This window comes from Euleptes europaea, chromosome 15 (assembly GCF_029931775.1).
Source record: "Euleptes europaea isolate rEulEur1 chromosome 15, rEulEur1.hap1, whole genome shotgun sequence".
Lineage (NCBI taxonomy): Eukaryota > Metazoa > Chordata > Lepidosauria > Squamata > Sphaerodactylidae > Euleptes > Euleptes europaea.
In genome coordinates this window covers 11875842-11895251 of record NC_079326.1, presented here as the reverse complement: position 1 = coordinate 11895251, position 19410 = coordinate 11875842, and the positions used below count along the sequence as shown (strand labels likewise).

The 19410-nt window shown below is 42.2% G+C and overlaps 1 protein-coding gene across 1 annotated transcript in view; it reads right to left on the bottom strand.

The window, feature by feature from the left end:
* The window catches only part of PDIA5 (protein disulfide isomerase family A member 5), a 171417-nt gene that overhangs the window by 140368 nt on the left and 11639 nt on the right, over positions 1–19410 (bottom strand). Inside the window, exons 3-4 of the mRNA XM_056861153.1 lie at positions 13729–13855; positions 5419–5506 (exon numbers count right to left, since the gene is read on the bottom strand). Of these exons, the coding sequence (XP_056717131.1) occupies positions 5419–5506; positions 13729–13855 (215 nt within the window). The remainder of the gene's footprint in view (positions 1–5418; positions 5507–13728; positions 13856–19410) is intronic.

Here is a 19410-nt window from a genome sequence, read left to right as displayed (position 1 = left end):
TCTCTTCCCACAGAGCACAATATTCTCACCTCCCACTTCTTGCTGCATCCCCCAAAAGTGTCCAAAAGGCTGTTCCCTCACTCACAAGAACAACATATGGGGATGCATCTGGGGTTACAGCAGGAGACGAGAAATTCATGCTCTGCAAGTGGAAGTCTTGGCACCCAGAGAAACACTTATCTCAAGCCAAGGTGTCTAGAAGGGTTTTCAAAGGGTCCTCCAGTCACATAAGCAAGGTTATTCTCCAAGTAACACTTCCATGTTGTCAAGCTGTCCCTGTGTCACCAATTCAAACCTTGATCTCCTAGATTGAGGGCAAACAGAAATGAAGACCACATTCCAGTGATTGTGCCCACACTGAATAAGCCTAAACTTTATTGTATTTATTTGGCACTAGGTTCATTAAAGAAGTGACATAAATCAACAACAGAAACAGCACATAAAACTAAACCTTTGAAAGAACCAAGTGTCTTAACTTAAAAAAGCTTTATCAAGCAAAACAATGTTTTAAAAAATAAAATCCAGATAGTAAAAGCTACAGAAGTTAGCTGGGGGAAATTCACTGGGAGGAAGTGCCACAGCTGAAAATGCTCTGTGCCACTTTCCCATACTCTCCTGGATAAGGGAGATCTTTGTCAAGCATCATGCTAAATGCCTATATGAAGAGAAGTTAAAAGCTGTGCAAACATGGGGGACCCTGGAGCCCGGACACACTGAGCATTTTAACATTTCAAAAACATATTTCTGCAAACAAAAGAACCAGTCGATCCATGGACGGTGAGCCATGTTTGCATATTAATGAAAATTTTTTGCTGGAGTGAGATTTGTTTATTATTTAAATGGACAATGCTTCCCTTCAGGGATGGGAAAAGGATGACAGGCGATACTTTCAAACAAGCTAACAGTGACTATAGAGAGCAGCCTACTGAATGATTAAAGAGCAGCTTGAACATATGTGTCAGGCCTTTGCCTTTTTTGCTGGAGCAAAGGCTCTTGACATGAGTCAGGCCAGGTTCTGGCCACACGTCAAGTCCTTGGTTCTCATGCCTATGAACGTCTGTGTACAGTTTCGCTCATCCTGTTTTCTGCAGCTGTGGTAATGTTTCGTCTGTCTTCCTGGGAACCGCTTATCTCGGGGTTGCCTAGCAATGTTTACCTTTTCAGTCCATAGTGTCTTAAGTAACCTGCCTGTGTTCACCATTACTAGCCTCACCTGCCTGTAGGCAGTCAGGACTTTAATCTTTCTTTTTGCTCCTAATAAAGTATTACTGCTTCAGAGCTACCTGCCTGGATGAGTTTGCTTATGGGATGCTAGGGACAGACGCCTGGTACTGACAATATGAAAACAGCTTTATGCTGGGTCAGACCTTTGGTCTATCAAGGTATCTGTCTATTCTGACTGGCAGCAGCTCTCCAGGGTCTCAGGCAGAGGTCCTCCACATCATCTGCTATTTGATCCTTTTAACCAGAGATGCCACAGCTGGGACCTGGGGCCTTCTGCCTGCAAAGCTGATGCTCCACCATGGAGCCACAACCCCTCCCTCGCTGCAGAATTCAGTGGGGCAAAATACAGCTTATCCAAAAAGCATACTGTTAATCCGCTGTCTGGGGGGAGCTACTCGTACAAAGCAGTCATTTCTAGCCTGCAGGGCAGGCAATTCTGGGGGGAAGAGAAGCAACTGCTGACATGGCCAAGCCTAAGATACCCCTTCATTGTTTTCATTGTTTCGTGGGAGCCTTCTCCAAGCCATCAAAGTATACTTCATAAAAAAGCAATAGCTCAGCCTGCACTGTACCAATGTTGATGGAAACATTTTCAGTACTTTTCCGGAAAGTAGTATGATGGGTTACCACAAAAGGAAAAGAGAGAAATGTAGCAGCACCTTGATTTACAACAGTGAGTGAGCAGGCTACTTCATGTGATAGCTCGAGTTAAAGAGGGAGGGGAAACCATTTCATCCCCCAATGCTAGGAAAGTAGGCATACTGAGACACATTAACCAAGAGGCAGACAATGTATGCTGGGTATCCAGTCCACCAACACCTTTCCTCAATCCGTGCTGGTGACGCAAGACTACACACTCCACTTGAGGAAATGGTGGCATGGGAGGGGGGCTTTTCTGGGAGATGGTCCAAGAGCAGTATGCAGCACACTGGATGTAAGAGGGTGACTAAGATGATCAGGGGGCTGGAGCACCTTTCCTATGAGGAAAGGCTGTACAGTCTGGGACTTTTCAGTTTAGAAAACAAAAAAAGATGCCCAAGGCAGAGATGCGCCCCAGGGTGGCTGCCAGCACTGCGGTAAACATGCTACTTGAATTCAGCCCCATGGATAATGCTGGGATCAACACAGAGATAATGAAATGCTAATGTCTGATAACAGCTACAGCAACATCTTGCACTCTCCCAAGTCAGAAGTAAAACAGTAACTATAAGAAACAAACACAGTCAATTTCATAAAAGGCAGAGCTGTCATCGCTGTAGGGAGAGCAGAAGGCAGCAGCCACAGCACAGCACGACTGCCAGCCCTGCCAACGCACACGCTCGGCAGTTCTGTTTTTTTTTTTTAAAAAGGCTTGCAGAGTGGGAGATCAGAAGTAAAGCCAAAAGATCTCTCTGCTATAGAACAGAGCTGCCAAACAAAACCACTCCTTGTCAATATTTGCCAAACAAATGGAGCCTCCACAGAAAACACCCCCACATCTGTGTAATTTGTTACTTCGGCTTTGAGATCCACCAAGAAGCTACAGGGTGTGTTTGCAATAGGAAGATCCAGTCTCAGGCAGTTCTGGGAAGACGCACAGCTTCACGACTCCTACAAAAACCTGCCTCTGGGGCCAGTGACAAAAGTTACTCCAGCTTCTTCTGCACTTTGCAGCTGGGCTGGAGAAGCACAAGCATAATGAAAAGATCATTCCTTGGAACAGTTTTTCAACACAAAACCAAGTAAAGAAAGAAAGGAAGCAAGCAAACCCAGGCCGTCGACAAACATGCAGCTTTTCATCCAAGAACGTTCTGGGAAACAGCTCCGGAGGCCCAGCCCTCCAGCCAGGACCTTATTCAAGCCCTCAAACATTTTAAACTTCCAGCACAATTCCCCAGATCACCATTCAGTCCCTGATTTCATTTAAAAACCATCTCATGCTTTTAGCAGATTTAGCCATTTCTGCTATGATGTTGCATCCAAGGCAGCCAGTGAAAGACTGGACTTAAATGCACGCTTCTACCTTGAGAAAACATATGCGATTTACCCTCTGGCTCCTATATAGATTTGACGCCCAAGTTACATGTGGGAATAAGAACGTAACTTGCTCAAGGCCATCCAGTGACATTTTAGTTAGTGGCGCCACCATGTCAGATGCTATAAGAAATAGAGAAGGAGTGCAGCCCCTGCCAAGAAGGCTCACAAGACAAGATCAACAAGACAGAAGATGTAGGGAAGGAACCAATGATGATGGCATAATGTACATTGGTAGGTAATGACTAAGTGAGGCTGAGAGGAAGGGCTGTGTCAAAGAAGGGTCAAGAAGGAGTTTAAAACCATGCTGGCTAACGTGGTGTCAGTTTCACAAATGCCTAAAACCCTTAGGGTTGGATCCAATGGAACACCTCCATGGACAGGAGGAGAACAACCTTCTTGCCTCTCCAACTCCCTCAGCAGTCAAAAAGGCACTCCGAAACGCTGTCCCTGATAGTCCCCTTTCCCACAAACTCTCCACTGCATCCAAGCCAGTTAAAGAGGAGGGACTTGTTTGTTCTGTCAATGCCACTGTTTGCCAACGTGTGTATGAACAGGGCAGGGCTAGAAGCCAGCCCAACCTTCCTGTAGTGTTTCTGGAGGATAAAGTGATGGCAGCTGTCATTCTGGAAAGCAGAGCTGAGAAAAGGATTTGGGGATATCCTCACACAGTTTGAATGAACTTTGCAGCGAAAGAAGTTAGCAATATGAACAGTATAGAACCAAAATGCACATTGGCTTGTACCCAACCACACATTCTGAAGATTTAAGGACACTTAAGCTTTCTAAAGAGGGGGCAGCAATTTCTGATGATTCCTCCAGCCTGCAACCCACCTCCCTGAAATTTTGTCCTGAGGTCAGTGGATCCCCAAAATAGCATGAGGGTAAAGTTAGGGTCTGCAGTAGATGTTAATTGGCAGAAATTGCTGGTTCCTCCTAAGAATATTTAAACGTCCTTAAGTCTTTGGAATATGAGGCTGAATACAGACCACTGTTTACCTATATAACAAGGAAGTTCTTCTAGGCCTGACCACTATCACAGTTTAAAAAACAATGGGCGTCAACACAAGAATTCAAGCCATAAGGCCTATTCTTAAATCTGCCCGTAGATCAAACGGCAGCCCTTAACACAGCCGTTTTACTTTTCCAGGAGTAATTCTCTGCAATTCAGAGGTGGCATGTAGCAAAAATCATTAATTTTTGTAAAACACTCTGCAATGTCTTGATTAAAGGCACTAGCGATGCCAAGTACATTATAAATTGTATTAAAGTATTAGCTAGAGGAGGTATTTAAATAAATCCCAACCATGTAATTCACTAGAAAGTTTGTTTTTAATGTCAGACTTTTGGAAGGCACTCAGAAAGAAGAATGATATGAGAATTGATTAATCTCACTAGCTAAACAATAAAGATTAGAAGAATAGGAAATTGACTGCTCAGTGCCTACCAACTATATTTTCACAGTGGTACATACTCAGTGATACAGAAAGAACTAGTTCAAATGATATTTTTTCCACTTTAAATTGTATATAGAGAGAGGTTGTACATCATATTCACCTTTCCAATAGGGAATAGACTATCTCTTAGGATCAAATAGATCCTGTGTGGAGATAAATATTATTTTTATATTCCAGGTCGCCACTCTCCTCTCTAGTGAGGGGAGAAGCACATAAGCCTGAGATCTACTCTTCTACCCTCTTCAAGCATAACTGAAAGGGGAAAAAATACTGGTTTGGATCATACCTATCCCTTCAATTGTCTTTGACAGAGAAATACTTCATCAGAAAAAGTCTCTGTTGGAAGAAGATACTCTCTGTTGGAAGAAGTCTTTCTCCACAAGTAGAAGACTTGACAGAAGGAAGTAGTAGGATCCAACATAATGTTTCAACAGAGTCTAGAAAGCAAATGGCAGCCACACACTGTTGTAAGAACTACTAGCAAGTGGTTTTGCCAACCACTCCATGAGATATTACAATCAATATACAAGGACAGAGTATTAGGTATACTAATTCCACTTTCTCTTAAAAAATGCTGGTATTGCATTAAAAAATGACACAGGACACCACAGAGAACACAGAAGAAGTCATTTCCCCCCTTTCTGTCTCCTTCTCTCCACAAACGGCACACAACAGTAAGAAAACTTTTTTTGTTTAGACATAGGAATGGCTGCACATCACATACCCGCAATCTATCCATGATATAGTACCTCGGCCCTTCACCGCTTGGGCTACGTCAGACAATAACCTGAGAGAACTTTCAACAGCAGATGCTGGGAAAAAGAAAAAAGAAAAAAGCCACAGTCATCAACAATATCAAGCAGTTTAAGGAATTAACAGCTCAACAGTTTAAGGAATTAAGGAACATAAGAAAGGCCCTGCTGGATCAGACCAAGGCCCATCAAGTCCAGCAGTCTGTTCACACAATGGCCAACCAGGTGCCTTTAGGAAGCCACAAACAAGACGAGTGCAGCAGCGCCATCCTGCCTGTGTTCCACCGCACCCAATATAAGCATGCTCCTCTGATACTAGAGAGAATAGGTATGAAGCATGACCAGTATCCATTCTAACTAATAACCATGAATACCCCTCTCCTCCATGAATATGTTTTACCTAGAGTAGAGGCTCACCTGGGAAGTAAAAAAACAAATCACCAGGAACTGTTTTATCTGTCCCCTCAATCTTCTTCTATTATTGGTATCCAAAGAGCTATTTCAATAATATCCAATGATATAGGCACATTGGAGAGATCTCAGACTGTTTTTTTAATGTAACGGGAGACTTCTTTCCTTGCCACTGACTGTTTTTGGAAACCAACTCATTTTTAGAAGTGGTTTTGCTTCCGGATATGGATGGACCGCTGTTTGGAGAGATACAAGCCCAAAGCTGCTTTGGAGCTAGTTATGGCTTTGGATCCCAGCCTGTTTTGACTGATTCTAGGGACAGAAGCCCTTACACTTCCTCCAAATTAATCCAATAAAGAAGATTGTGTACCCCTCACATTTATTCTCATGGCTAAAGCAATCAATCAATCCTCTACCATTTTGGCCACCCTTGTGCTTCCCAAGACAAATATGGACCTTCTCCCAGGCTTTCCGCCCTTTGTTCCAATGACAATGGAAAATATCTATCACCATCAGACGAGCCACTGCGGGTAGGGGTTCAAACTGTTTCCACTTTAACTAAGAAGGATTCATTATGACAAATTAAAAAACTCACATGAATCATTTCCAAAACCTCTTCAAGATCGTATGTTTTTAGAATTCCGACAATATACATACTGTGGATACTTAAATCCAGAGAATGGACAGATCTACAAACCTGAAAAAGCTTCAGGTTTGCAGAACAGTCAAAAAATATTATGTAAGTTGCTTTGGGTCCCCATTGTGGAGAAATGTGGTGTATACATGAAGGAAATAATATGAGTGAAGACAGGGGGAGATAAAAGGTGGGTGGGTGGGTAGGAGAGACGGATGCAGGGGCTGCAAGGAGGAGTAGGGTTGCCAACACTGGTTTGGGAAATACCTGGAAATCTAGGGGCAGAGCCTGGGAAGGCTGGAGTTTGGGGAGGAGAAGCAGCTCAACAGACATGTGATGTCATAGTCACCCTCTGACGCAGCCGTTTTCCTCAGAGGAACTGATCTCTAGAGTCAGTTTTAGTTTTGGGTAAACTCTAGGACAAACCTGGAGATTGGCAGTCCTAGAAAGGAGGGAAACAAATGGTGGGAGGGGGATAAAGTGGAAAATGAGATGCCCTCCCTCAAGTTGTTGCAGGTTCCCTACTGGGCAACTAGGCCCAGTCCAATCTACATGGCACCACGCAGCCGGGCCCAACCTGGCGACTGTCACTGTGCAACTCTGCCAGAGTTTTCCTGGGGAGAGGATGCCACGGGGGAAAGGAACAAAAGTGGACAGATAAAAGTAGATTGGCTGGTGGGTGGTAAGGAGTGAAAGAAGCATGGACATACGAAGCTGCCTTACACTGAATCAGATTATTGGTCCATCTAAGTCAGTATTGTCTACTCAGACTGGCAGCAGCTCTCCAGAATCTCAGGTAGAGGTCTTTTACGTCTCCTATTACCTGACCCTTTTAACTGGAGATGCCAGGGATTGAATCTGAGACCTTCTGCATGCAAAGCAGATGCTCTACCACTGAGCTACGGCCCGAAAAAGGGAAAAGGTTATGGGGGCTTTCATGGAAGGGAAAGAGGAAACAGCAGGGGAAGGGAAATGAGATGCCCCTGCAAGTCCTTGTGGGTTCCCCATTTGTTAGCTACTAATTTCCTATTCCAGCAATATTATCATGGCAATTTCTGCCCTATGAGCATAGCATATCTGATACTTGTTACCCCTAAGTGTCATAAAATGCTGTATCAAAAACAGAGGATCTTACTGCAGAGACAAGATATGGATTGGAACCATATGGTCCCCCACCCTGCTAACTGAAGGTAATTTCAATAAGCAGGATTGAACTGCCTTGAACTCCCCAAAATGCAGCTCCTGAGATACAGAAGACACTCAGGAACAACATAAGGTATGAACTCAGACATTGCAATGAAAAGGAAAAATTAGGGATACCATCTCTCTCACACACACACTCACAGAGCCTTCCCCTGGTAGGGAAAAATGACTGGATCCAATCAACGACATTTTTTACCACAGTGCCCCCATGTCTCCAATTGCGTTTTTTGAAAATCTTAAGAAAAAATAGTGCTTCAAACATCATGGTATTTAGCTTCTCCTGCAGAACAGTTCTTCCCTAAAATAGATCTCTGCGGAAAAACTAATAACATTATTGGCTTGTATTCACTGGATGTTTTGTGGATGGAAGGAAGTTCGGTCTGTGAAGCAGGACTTCACTCTGCAAAAAAACCATCCCCAAAATGCAAACAGGGAACCCCCAGGAAAAACATGAGAGGGGAATCTGAGTTCTGCTGTAGCAATTGATGAAAATATCCCACTTTCATGTGTGGAAATCCTCTGTGGGATCCAAATTATTATGGAATCTGACAAAGGGAGCTTTGTCTCTCAGAAACTCATACCCCGAAAATCTTGTTGATCTCTAAGGTGCTTTAGACTCGAATCTAGCAAGTCATTTTTATAGATACTACCAGTATATTCAGTTAGGTATGAGTCTCTCATAAAAATAAATCCCCCCCATATGACTGACAAAGTCACTTTGGCCTCTTTCTCATCCCTTCACTAGAAAGTTGACTGCTTATTTTAAATAGGAAAATTCAGCTTGGATATGTGGAATACATTTGCAGCTTGAATGATTATTGAATTACCAAAAAACGTTTAAGACTAGGAAATATTAATCTCAGCTGTCTCTCTCTTTGTACTACTCCTGACGCTGTTGAATACAACTGTTAGCAACAGAGGGGGGCAGACCCGGTGGGTAGCAACTTTTGTTCAAAATCTTCTTAAATTATAAATTAAAGTTAGAAACTCTACCACAACTTGCACTTTAAAACTTACTGCACAAAGATCTGGCAGAAACCAGGCACTCAGCTTCCCGTTATATCAATAACATAAATATTTTAACAGCAATTAAGTCACAGGGCCACTCAATTATAAGACTTTGTCAGGCTTTCCAAGGAAAGTTTGTCTGCCTTGCTCAAAGTTGCATATTTGCATTTATACAATGCCAACTTCACGAATGGGAAGGCGGGCAGACAGAATTTTCACCACTTTCTATCCAGCTACAAGCAAATTTAACTTTAAAAAAAACTTTAAGAGATATCCTTAGCTCATGAAAGGAGCTAGCAGAACTGATCTCTCCCTGCTTTCTTTTACTCCCAACAGGATGCTGCTTGTCCTGAAAATCTCTGCTCAAGGTCAGAAAAACCTCATTAACAAAATGCACTACAGTACCAAATGCAGCAGTGAGGAGGGGGAATCTCAGAGCTTCACTATCAGAATTCGGTTTATGAGGGTCTCCTGAACCTCAGAGAGGGTTTCTGGGCCAATCACCTAGCAGATAAGGAAGGGGACAACAGAGCAATACCTGCGCTGCCAGTTATCTTTTCTGCAGGATCCATTCAAGAGCATTTCTTAGAAATAACTAGAAGTTATATCCTTTATTTGTATTTAAGAGACATTGAAATGGTACTTATAGGTGAAGCACCCTCAAGGACTTGCAGGGAGCATTTCATTTTCTCCTCCCTTACTATCTCCTCTTTCCCTTCCCTGAAAGCCCCCCTAGCCTCTTCCCTTTTCCTGCTTCCTTCTGCCCCACATCTTAGCTATATTTATTATTTTACTTCATTTACACCCCACCTTTCTCCCTTACAAGGACCAAAACAGCTTACATCATTCTCCCCTCCTCCATTTCACCATCACAACAAGCCAGTGAGGTAGAGATTACAGGGAGAACGTGTAACTGGCCCAAAGTCATCCTGTCAGCTTCCGCGGTAGAATGGAATTCAAACCTTGGTCTCCCATATTCTAGTCCAAAGGTCTAACCATTATACCACACTGGTTTTCATGGGGTGGCTGCTGTTGAACAGTAGCAAGTAGCCAGGCCTGAGCGAGTCATACAAATTGCATGGTATCAAGTCACCCAGAGCTGCTACTGATGAGTTCTCCCTCAAAGGCCAGAATTGGTCTTGAAAGGGCCCTGCCCCATCCCCCTATCTTTTATTGACAGAAACCAAGCCTTAAAATTCAGCAATACTGTTGTGGTTGCCACTGCAACAGCCACTGAGGACATTTGTTTGTTAAAGCTACAGGCACTATTACAGGTTTCTATTATTTTAGGGGGGATCACCCCTATTTTTATTTTTTTAGATTTCAGATCTGCAGTTTGTAGGTTCCAGTTTGTAAAAACATCTGCCTTGCCTGTTAAAGACTCCAGTCTCCAAATTTAAACTTCCACAGATTTGGCCACGTTGAGAAATAAATATACTGATGGATGAACGGGGCATTTCAGGGCTTCTATGATGGCAGCTTGGTACTTAAATCTGGTTTTCTCATGACCATGTGGGAGGCCAAGAATCCCTGAGAGATTCCAAAAAAACACAAACAAGCAATTCAACCTAATAGATGCCCAGGAAAGAGTGCACTTAAGACAGCTTTTCTGCTTCAGCAATGGAACAACATTTTGCTTCTTCTCTTGGCATGCTGTAAACTTCATTATCTGGATTATTCTGTAACACCCAATATACAGAATTTATAAAGTTTCTCAGTTACTTTCCCTCAAAATAGCCAAAGGTGACAGAGTAAAAAAACAAAATAAAAAAATAGAGATACAAAACACACCGTTTATGGCAGCAGCAGCACATTTGCGGGCTGCAGGCACAAAAGCTTTCGAAAATAAAAAGGTCTACACTCATCAGCAAAAGAGATGGGGCATGACAAGGATCTCTGGAGACCATTCAAAGGAGGTGAACCTCCGGGAGCATATGTACACATACACACGCATACCAGCTAACACACATAAAATGACTCCCAACATTCATCAAAGGAACAGGAGGAAAATATATTGGTACAGAAACCGATGACACCTGGAAATATACACTCCATTAGTGCCCCAGAGGCGACTTCTAAGGGTTGCTTCCAAGTACCTCTCGCTGAATATTCAGAAGATTTTCCATTTGAAGGAGTAGTTCAAGACATTTAATGGCGCTGCTGATAATTATATTATTACTGTTTTAGCTGACCTGCTTGTTCTGTTCTATATGTATTAATTTGATTAAGGGAGCCAGAGTGGGGTAGTGGTTAAAAGCGGTGGTCTCTGATCTGGAGAACCAGGTTTGATTCCCCACTCCTCCACATGAGTGGCGGAGGCTAATCTGGTGAACTGGATTTGTTTCCCCGCTCCTACACACAAAGCCAGCTGGGTGACCTTGGGCTAGTCACACTCTCTCAGCCCCACCTACCTCACAGGGTGTCTGTTGTGGGGAGGGGAAGGGAAGGTGATCGTAAGCCGGTCTGATTCTTCCTTAAGTGGTAGAGAAAGTCGGCATATAAAAACCAGCTCTTCTTCTTCTTCTTAAACATACAAAAGTGGGCTTTAGTGAGCACAGGAACCAAGAAGCTTCCAAGATTACACAGAATTCTCCCTTTTAACCTAGTGTATCCATCTCAGTTTACTATAAAAGCCATCCCAGTAAGCAGTATGTTATTCCTCAAAAGAACATCCTCTTCCTATCACTCCTACTTCTCACTCCGCAGCCTCAAAAAGGATGTTGTCACAATAAATAACAAGGACTGCTTATTGATCATTTCAGGGGTGCACAAAAATCCACATCTCTTGTCTGGTTCCTCCTCATCTGAAGGGGGGGAAGGAGGAAGCTAAGACAGTACTAAAGACACCAATCTGATTGGATTTCTAAGCTAATTCACAGCTTATACATCCTCTGGCCAAATAAATATAAGAGCTGTGATACATTAGGCATAATTAGCCGTTATGCACAGAGTGCCCTAAATGGGTGACGTCCTTGCCAATAATCTTGCCAGGAGCAGCTCACAATCCACTGCAGAGAGTGGAAAAAGAAGAAGGAAAAATGTGTTGTTGAAAGCAGGATGGTGGGAGAAGGAGAAAATTGTTACAGGAAGAAGTTGATGGTAACCAAGAGAGACAGCAAATGGGTGGCTGGCAGACAAGAAGTTAAAATGGCTGGCAGACAAGAAGTTGGGTATTCCAAGGGTAGGTGAAGTGTAAGAGGTAGCAAAAGCACAAAGAGAGATAATACAACTGAATGAAGAGAAGTATAATATCAAAACTGGAGCTCCCGGTTGAGGGCATAGGTATGTTCTCAAAGATAGCCTTTGGTAAACACCCTATAAATAGGAACTGGAGTATCAATGGACAAAGGCTGGAACAGGTGTCTTGTTTTAAATATTGAGCTATGATTATTCAGGCTTCTGCTTCTAAAGCGGCCCATGACACCTATGTTGCCAATTTAGGTGCGAGATCAGCCGGCACTATAATTACGTTCCTTTGGACAAAGGGGGCACACTATGTCCCGGCCGCCCTTAAGACTCTTTCAGGCAAAAACATTAGCTCAGATGCTATACAGAACACACCTTGGCACAACATCTTTTCGCCTTACACCTGTTGAGCTGATGCAATCTAACTTCCTTAGAACTGCCCTTCAACTTCCAAGATGGAGTGCCAAATTCTCCAGTTCAATCAGAAACCAGCATGATGAAGGTGGAGGCAAGGGTCTGCTTATCCTCTCTTTATATCTGGCCTTGGATTAATCTAAATCCTAGGGGTCAAACAAACAACTTTATTACGGCCTTGCCAGAAAACCCTAGGGGTCTTCTGCCACTAGTACTGTGCGATACCTTCAGGTCAAAGTGGATCATTGCTATAGGAGATAAACTAAACAGCTTGGGCCTTGCTCCTTCAGCACTTTTGCAGCTGGGTATGGACCAAGCTAGACTAATTATAAATCAAAGGGTTGAAGATGTTGAGTGCCAAACGGACCATTCGAGCTCCCCTGCATTCATAGCCCCTCATCATTCCAGGTATATCTTAGCACAGTTGCATATCTGTACTTCCTGGAAATGAATACACATAGGAGGGCTTATACACTGGCTAGATGTGCAGCCTTACCTTCCACCATTTCAGAAGGGAAATTTAAGAAGATCCCCAGGGCAAGGGACTTTGTCCCAGCAATTCAGAGGAACTGGAAACCATTCAGCATGGTTTTTTTTCAGATGTTCTTTTTATAAGACAGTCCACGCCAACATTATTGATCCTCTTATTGGGTGCTGATGGAGAGGGTGAATGGACAACAGGGTTTCTGCTGGGATATAATTCCCCTATTACCACTCAGGTTGCAAAATACTGCATGGTTGCATTGAAGGTACGCCGCCTTAGAGTATCCCCCCTAATCTAATTGTGAAAATGTACAATCAGGTGATTCTTAATTTTGCTAGCCTTAGTTTGTAAACCTATTCTTTGAAGGTTAGTTTCTGTTTTAGCTGGCATAATAGCTGCCAATAAATTTTATTATTATGGTATGTTTTCAAACAACCAGTGGAAAAGGCAGGAAGCTCTCTCTCTTTCTCACTCACATGTGGCTACCACTAGATTTATGCATAAAGGAAAATTAACTATTGCTGTGAATGCCTTCAGTGTGTTAGTAAATAAAGGGAAGAATGATGGGAAGACTGTTGTAACAACAATTTGTATGATATTCAGCTGAAAGTTCCCCAGATCTGTGTATCCAACAGTGCTTCTTGTTTCATGTTATATGTCTGTTCTTATAAAACAAAAGTGTTATATTGTTATACGTTTTAAAGTAGGTAGCACCTTGTGTCAGGAGGAAGCAGTGAGTGATATTAATCTACTGTTGGAAATTACATTCGAAGTTTATCAGTATACTGATTATTCCAAGCTCTAAAACTGTACACCAGACAGCTGATAACTAGATAAACTTGTTTAAAGGGGGAAAACTTGCTATTTTTTTCTGATTACCACTCTGCATAATCTGTTTTGCTTTTAAATTAACGCAATTGTTTGAAAAAGAAGAAAACTCACAAGATTTGGAATATAGCACCAAAACATTATTCCTGGTTCTCAGGAGCTTCTTGAAGTCCTTCTGATCACTAATTTTTTCTATCAGTGGGGACATCTTTGCTGTTAATAGGAATGGAGGGAAGGTGGTCTGCAAAGGAAAAACAAAACAGTTTAGAATGAAAACATTGCCGTTACCTAGCCAATCAACTCTACCATCAGCATACTTCTTGTTTTCAACGGGACATACTAAAAATCGGAGCAGCGCTTGCACACAGACAATACATAACTGCCCATAGAGAATGGATGCTTACCCATTGGGAACAGTGAGACCGCGCTTGCCAGTGGGGAACATGGCAAACGTGGTTTCCACTATTCCCAATGGGTAAGCATGCATTCTCTATGGGCAGTTATGTATTGTCTATGGGCAAGCGCTGTTCCTAGTTTTAGCACGTCCCGTTTTCAACAGAGGAAAGTAATTTTCTAATCAAGAAAGAGGGACTAATTTGTTTGGAGGCTCCTTCCTCTAGGATTCTTGTGGAATATTCTGAGGCAAAGCTGAGATTGCTGCTCAGGCAGTGGAGAGACCTTTTGTCTTCTGATGCATGAATCAAACCAACAAGACTACAAGACCAGAAGGTGAAAACTGAGAAACAATTCAAATCTATGAGACCTGCAAACTTCAGTTTGCAGCCATGGTGCTAGGGCAGATTGAGTTAAGTCAATTAAAAAGGCTGATTTAAAACAAAATTCTGTATATATATATTTAAAACATTTCTATGCTGCCTTTCCACCCAACTCGAGGTCTCCAAGGTGGCAAACAATGCGGACGTTAAAGCAATGTTTAAAACATACACACATATAACATTTAAAACATTTACATATATAAAATTTAACATATATTTAACAAATAAAACATATAAAAACATAAACACACATGGAGAGGGAGAAGGGCTAATAAAGGATAGTGCAGGAATGTTGAACAACAACAAAAAACTCTACCTGCAATAAAGGGAAACAGACAACATTCATTCTCGCTTGGGGAGCCAGTATGCTGTAGTGGTTAAAAGCGGTGGACTCTGATCTGGTGAACCGGATTGGTTTCCCCACTCCTACACATGAAGCCAGGCTGGGTGACCTTGGGCTAGTCCCAGCTCTTTTAGGGCTCTCTCAGCCACACCTACCTCACAGGGTGTCTGTTGTGGGGAGGGGAAGGGGAGGTGATTGTAAGCTGGTTTGATTCTTCCTTAAAAGAAAGTCTTCTTCCAAAGTTTCAGTTCAACAACTGAGAATACTCTTTGTTGGGTTGCCACCCATCTATCCTCAGATAATGGGGGCACCCAAAGCATGACCTCTCCATCATCCTATTCATTGATATAACCATAACAGTACAGTGATTAAAAATGGACAGAGTATTTATGAAACCACAACATTTTTACAGTGCAATTCTTAACACAGTTGTACCATTATAAGTACATCAGAATCATCAGGTTTAGAAGGGCGCAACTCTGTTTAGAATTGCACTGCTAAGCAATTAACCATGTTTACTATTTTAACCAATTATGAGATACAGAGCTTATTTTTAGATAAAGCTCATGAGTCCAAATACCATCCTACTTTATAAATTTTGTAGACAAGTACTGGTTGGAATCCACCAGGATGGATGTGTTTAAAGCCACAAAAATTACTCAGGATGCAGTCACATGGAGATTTTTCCCCCACCTTGGCTTCCAAATTGCAGCAGGTTTTCCTGGAGCAGCCACATGATATCCTTCACTAAGACCATTCATGCATGCGAGGTTTTGCCTTGGATTTGCTGCTCTCTAGATGCACATTTTCCCCATCCGAATTCTCAAAACTGAAAAATAAGCGCCCATGCAGAGTTTTGAGAATTTGGATGGGGAAAATGTGCATCAAGAGAGCGGCAAATCCAAGGCAAAACCTCGCATGCATAAACGTAACATTCCTGGAAAGAATGCAAGTGGTCTGGATGGAAAGGAGAACATTTTAGGAGCTCCTCTCCCATCTGCAATATTTTCCTTCCCTCAGCCTTCCTGTGCACCATTGGGGAGCTTTCTCCTCAGCTTTTTAACATAAATCAGTAGCTGCTATTGTGTTAGTGTTGTAGCATCGTAATAATCTGTTGCCATGGTCTACTAGTTCCTCTGAATTCCCAGCTTTCTTTTTTTTTAAAAAAAAAAAAAGTAACCCCTATCCTTTTCCCTCAAAGAAATATAAGGGTAAGTCAGGTGGGGATGCTCCTCTTATACTTCTGCAAGGAAAAGGAAGCAAAAGCTGGTAGTTCAGAGGAAGTAGTAGATGATGGGCAATTAAAACCACCACATGAGCAGAGAGAGGACAAAGTTAGCTTTTCTAAAGAGATAAGGCTAGGTCCCATGAGCATGTGAAAACATTGTTGGTGACGTGGTTGTTGGCTTGTCAAGCTCTTCATAAAGAACAGGTGGACTGAGAAAGAGAGAGAGAGAGATGGGAGGGTTTTAAAAATTAAAAGGGCTGTCTCAGCTGTTCCCTGCGCAGCAGACCTGCCCAGGTGTTTCTAAAGGCAGTGGGGGCATTCCAACAAGGAGTGAATGTGAATATCCACCTTGAGTCTTTTTGAGGAAGAACAGGCTATGAATACTGTAAAATACACAAGTAAATTAAAACAGTTTATTCTTCCTTGCATTATCCATAGTGCGTGGTGTAGTGGTAAAGAGCGGTGGACTCTAATCTGGTGAACCACGTTTGTTTCTCCACTCCTACACATGAAGCCACCTGGGTGACCTTGGGCTAGCCACAGTACTCTCAGAACTCTCTCAGCCTCACCTACCTCACAAGGTATCTGTTGTGGGGAGAGGAAGGGAAGGCAATTTTAACTGCTTTCAGACTCCTTAAAGACACAGAAAAATGGGGTATAAAAACCAACTCTTTTTCTTCTTTGGTTCTTGTAGGTTATCCGGGCTGTGTAACCAAGACCACGGTTACACAGCCAGGATAACCTACAAGAACCAATGAACTCTGACCGTAAAAGCCTTCGACAATATCTTTTTCTTCTATGTATGAAACTGGTTTATACCAACTCAGGCCCTCTTGATCCATCAAGTGCATTCCGATTGGCAGCACTCAAAGATTCAGCTTTCCCTGATCTTCCTACCCAAAGTTCTTCAATGGGAAATATGAAAGACTGAACCTGGGACCTTCTGCTTGCAAAACATGTGCTCCACCCCTTGAGTTACAAGCCTCCCTGGTAGATTGCAATCTTCAAAAACAAGCTACTGGGGCAATCAAAATCAGAACTCTCTATCTTGAGCACTGAATGATAATGATATTTGTAAATAGGAGATCTATAAAAGGGCACCAATATAACTGAAGAAACAGAACTGAAAGTTCAGTACCCAACTCTAAAATGTCATGCATGTGATGGCCATTATTCACAGCGCAAGGGGAAATATTTCAAAAACCTGACCCCAATGAAGTACATCCACTGGGGGTTTTAAAGTTCAGTAGGAAAATTCCCTATCTGTACCTCTGTATACTCCTATTTATGCCAATACAGTATACATATACTGTGCATACATCATATGCTCCTGAAGGAGAGCATGCATATTTCATGTTTTCTGTTTTATCTGTCCTGAACTTCAGGGTAGGACAAGCAATCAGTTTCAAGAAAAGTTGACAATTATGCCATAATCTCTCAGTTTTTCCATTTCCAGATGCCATGCACTCCTGAAAGGCATACAATCAAAGTCACTTATAAAGACACAGCTACACTCTCAGAAAACCACTTACGTGGGCATAAAATACAAACCCACATTCTGTTGTAGTATTAATAATGAAAAAACTGGAGGGTGTGAGAGTACAGCAATACCACAAAAAATGAAAAGGTTGCAGCTACAGTAGTAAGCATTTAATGTGCATCTTATTGCTAAAATGTTGTGTTTTAGGCTCACGCTTGACAAGGACTGCAAACTAATGAGGCATGCTCTAGTCCACAAAAGATGATGCTAGCATAAAAAAAAACTTGTTAAGTTTTTAAGGGACCACAAGGCTCCTAGCTGAAAAAGTTACATGTGTACACACACAGAGAGCTTACGTTTTTATATTTCCCCAAAATTGCTTGTAACATTAAGCCAAATTCATTCAGTCAACAATATATTGCATCAAATTGGAAATACATCATATGTAAAAGCAATTAACTAGTTTAATGAACCTAGTCTCCAAGAGCTGCATAAAGAGGATAAAATTGCACCTAAATCTTCTTGCACCAATGCAATGTAGCTAATTACTGTATTGCACTTGTAGAGCTATCTAGAAGCTACACTGCATTAGTTCAAGGTTTCTAGTGCAGCTATTTCTGGATGGTGCAAGGCCAGAAGGAGAAGAACGGGGAGACCCATTTAAGAATGGCTGCAAGAGCCATCCATCCCTCTCCCTTCAGTAAGCCCTCCTGAATACCAGCCACCCTTAAAGAGGGCATGGGGAAATTACAGGAGGCTAAAATGAGGACTCAAAAATTCCTTGCCCCTTCCAATAACTAGAAACAGTGGTTTTCATGGGAAAGGTGTGTGTTTAACACAACAAATGGCTTAAGGAGGCAATCATCAAACACTAAAGAAAGCAATGGCGAGACAGAGCTACTCATGGTTGGAGCACCAAGTGTTGTCACATTAAGCATCACTGAGTGAACGATTTCTCATGAAACTGTATTGTTCTTGTAGGCGTACAGCTAGAGGTAGAGGATAAAAAGGGACACATTAGAGTCCAAGCAACAAGCAAAATTATGTGTTAAGTATAGGTTCCCTGATGTCTTCTTCTCAAACAAGCTGCCACAAGGCAGACACTTCAAATCTATAGGGAAATAATACCCATATGCAATATAAGAGACTGGTGGTAGAGCCAGGAGACATTATCAAAATGGAACAAAGAACATAGTGTTAAGTAGTCTATAGCTAAAAGCAGCTAGCCATTGTACCATGGATTCTGGTAGCCCAGTACTGGCTACTCCGAACTGCAGGAGTTCTCCTATTTCTCAAGCACAGGACTTTTTCAACTCTACTGCCCACTGGGACCCTATAACATGGTATACTAACATGTTAAACCAACTCTTCTTCTGTGTATGAACCAACATGTCTTCTACCAACTCTGGTCCCCTTGATCCATCAAGCGCATTTCAATTGGCAGCATTCAAAGATTCAGCTTTCCCTGATCTTCCAACCCAAAGTTCTTCAATGGGAAATGGGACCTTCTGTATGCAAAACCTGTGCTCTACCCCTTGGGTTACTAAACTTGAGGGACTAAACTTGAGCTCTTACAGCATAATCCTATGCAATGTTACATCCTTCTAAATCCATTAACATTAATGGTTTAAGGGAGGTGTAACTCAGCTTAAGATTGCACTTCTAGGGACATGTTCCATAACAGAAGAATGAATGCTGCCTCAAGTTTCCCAAATTAAACATTGTGGCCAGAAATGCAGAAACACCAGGAAAGTCCTGACTTGCTCCAGTTACAAACTATTTGACAACTATCCAAACATATGTATCATCCATCTTGCCACCGTAGGCAACTGTGGAATTACAATCTTCAGTAAAAGACCTGGGTTTTTACTACCATTACCTACAAAAGTGATGTATGCATCCTCTCTTCACTTTCCCATTACTGAACATCCATACTGCCTAAATGTATGGTGTAAATCATTCTGAGTAC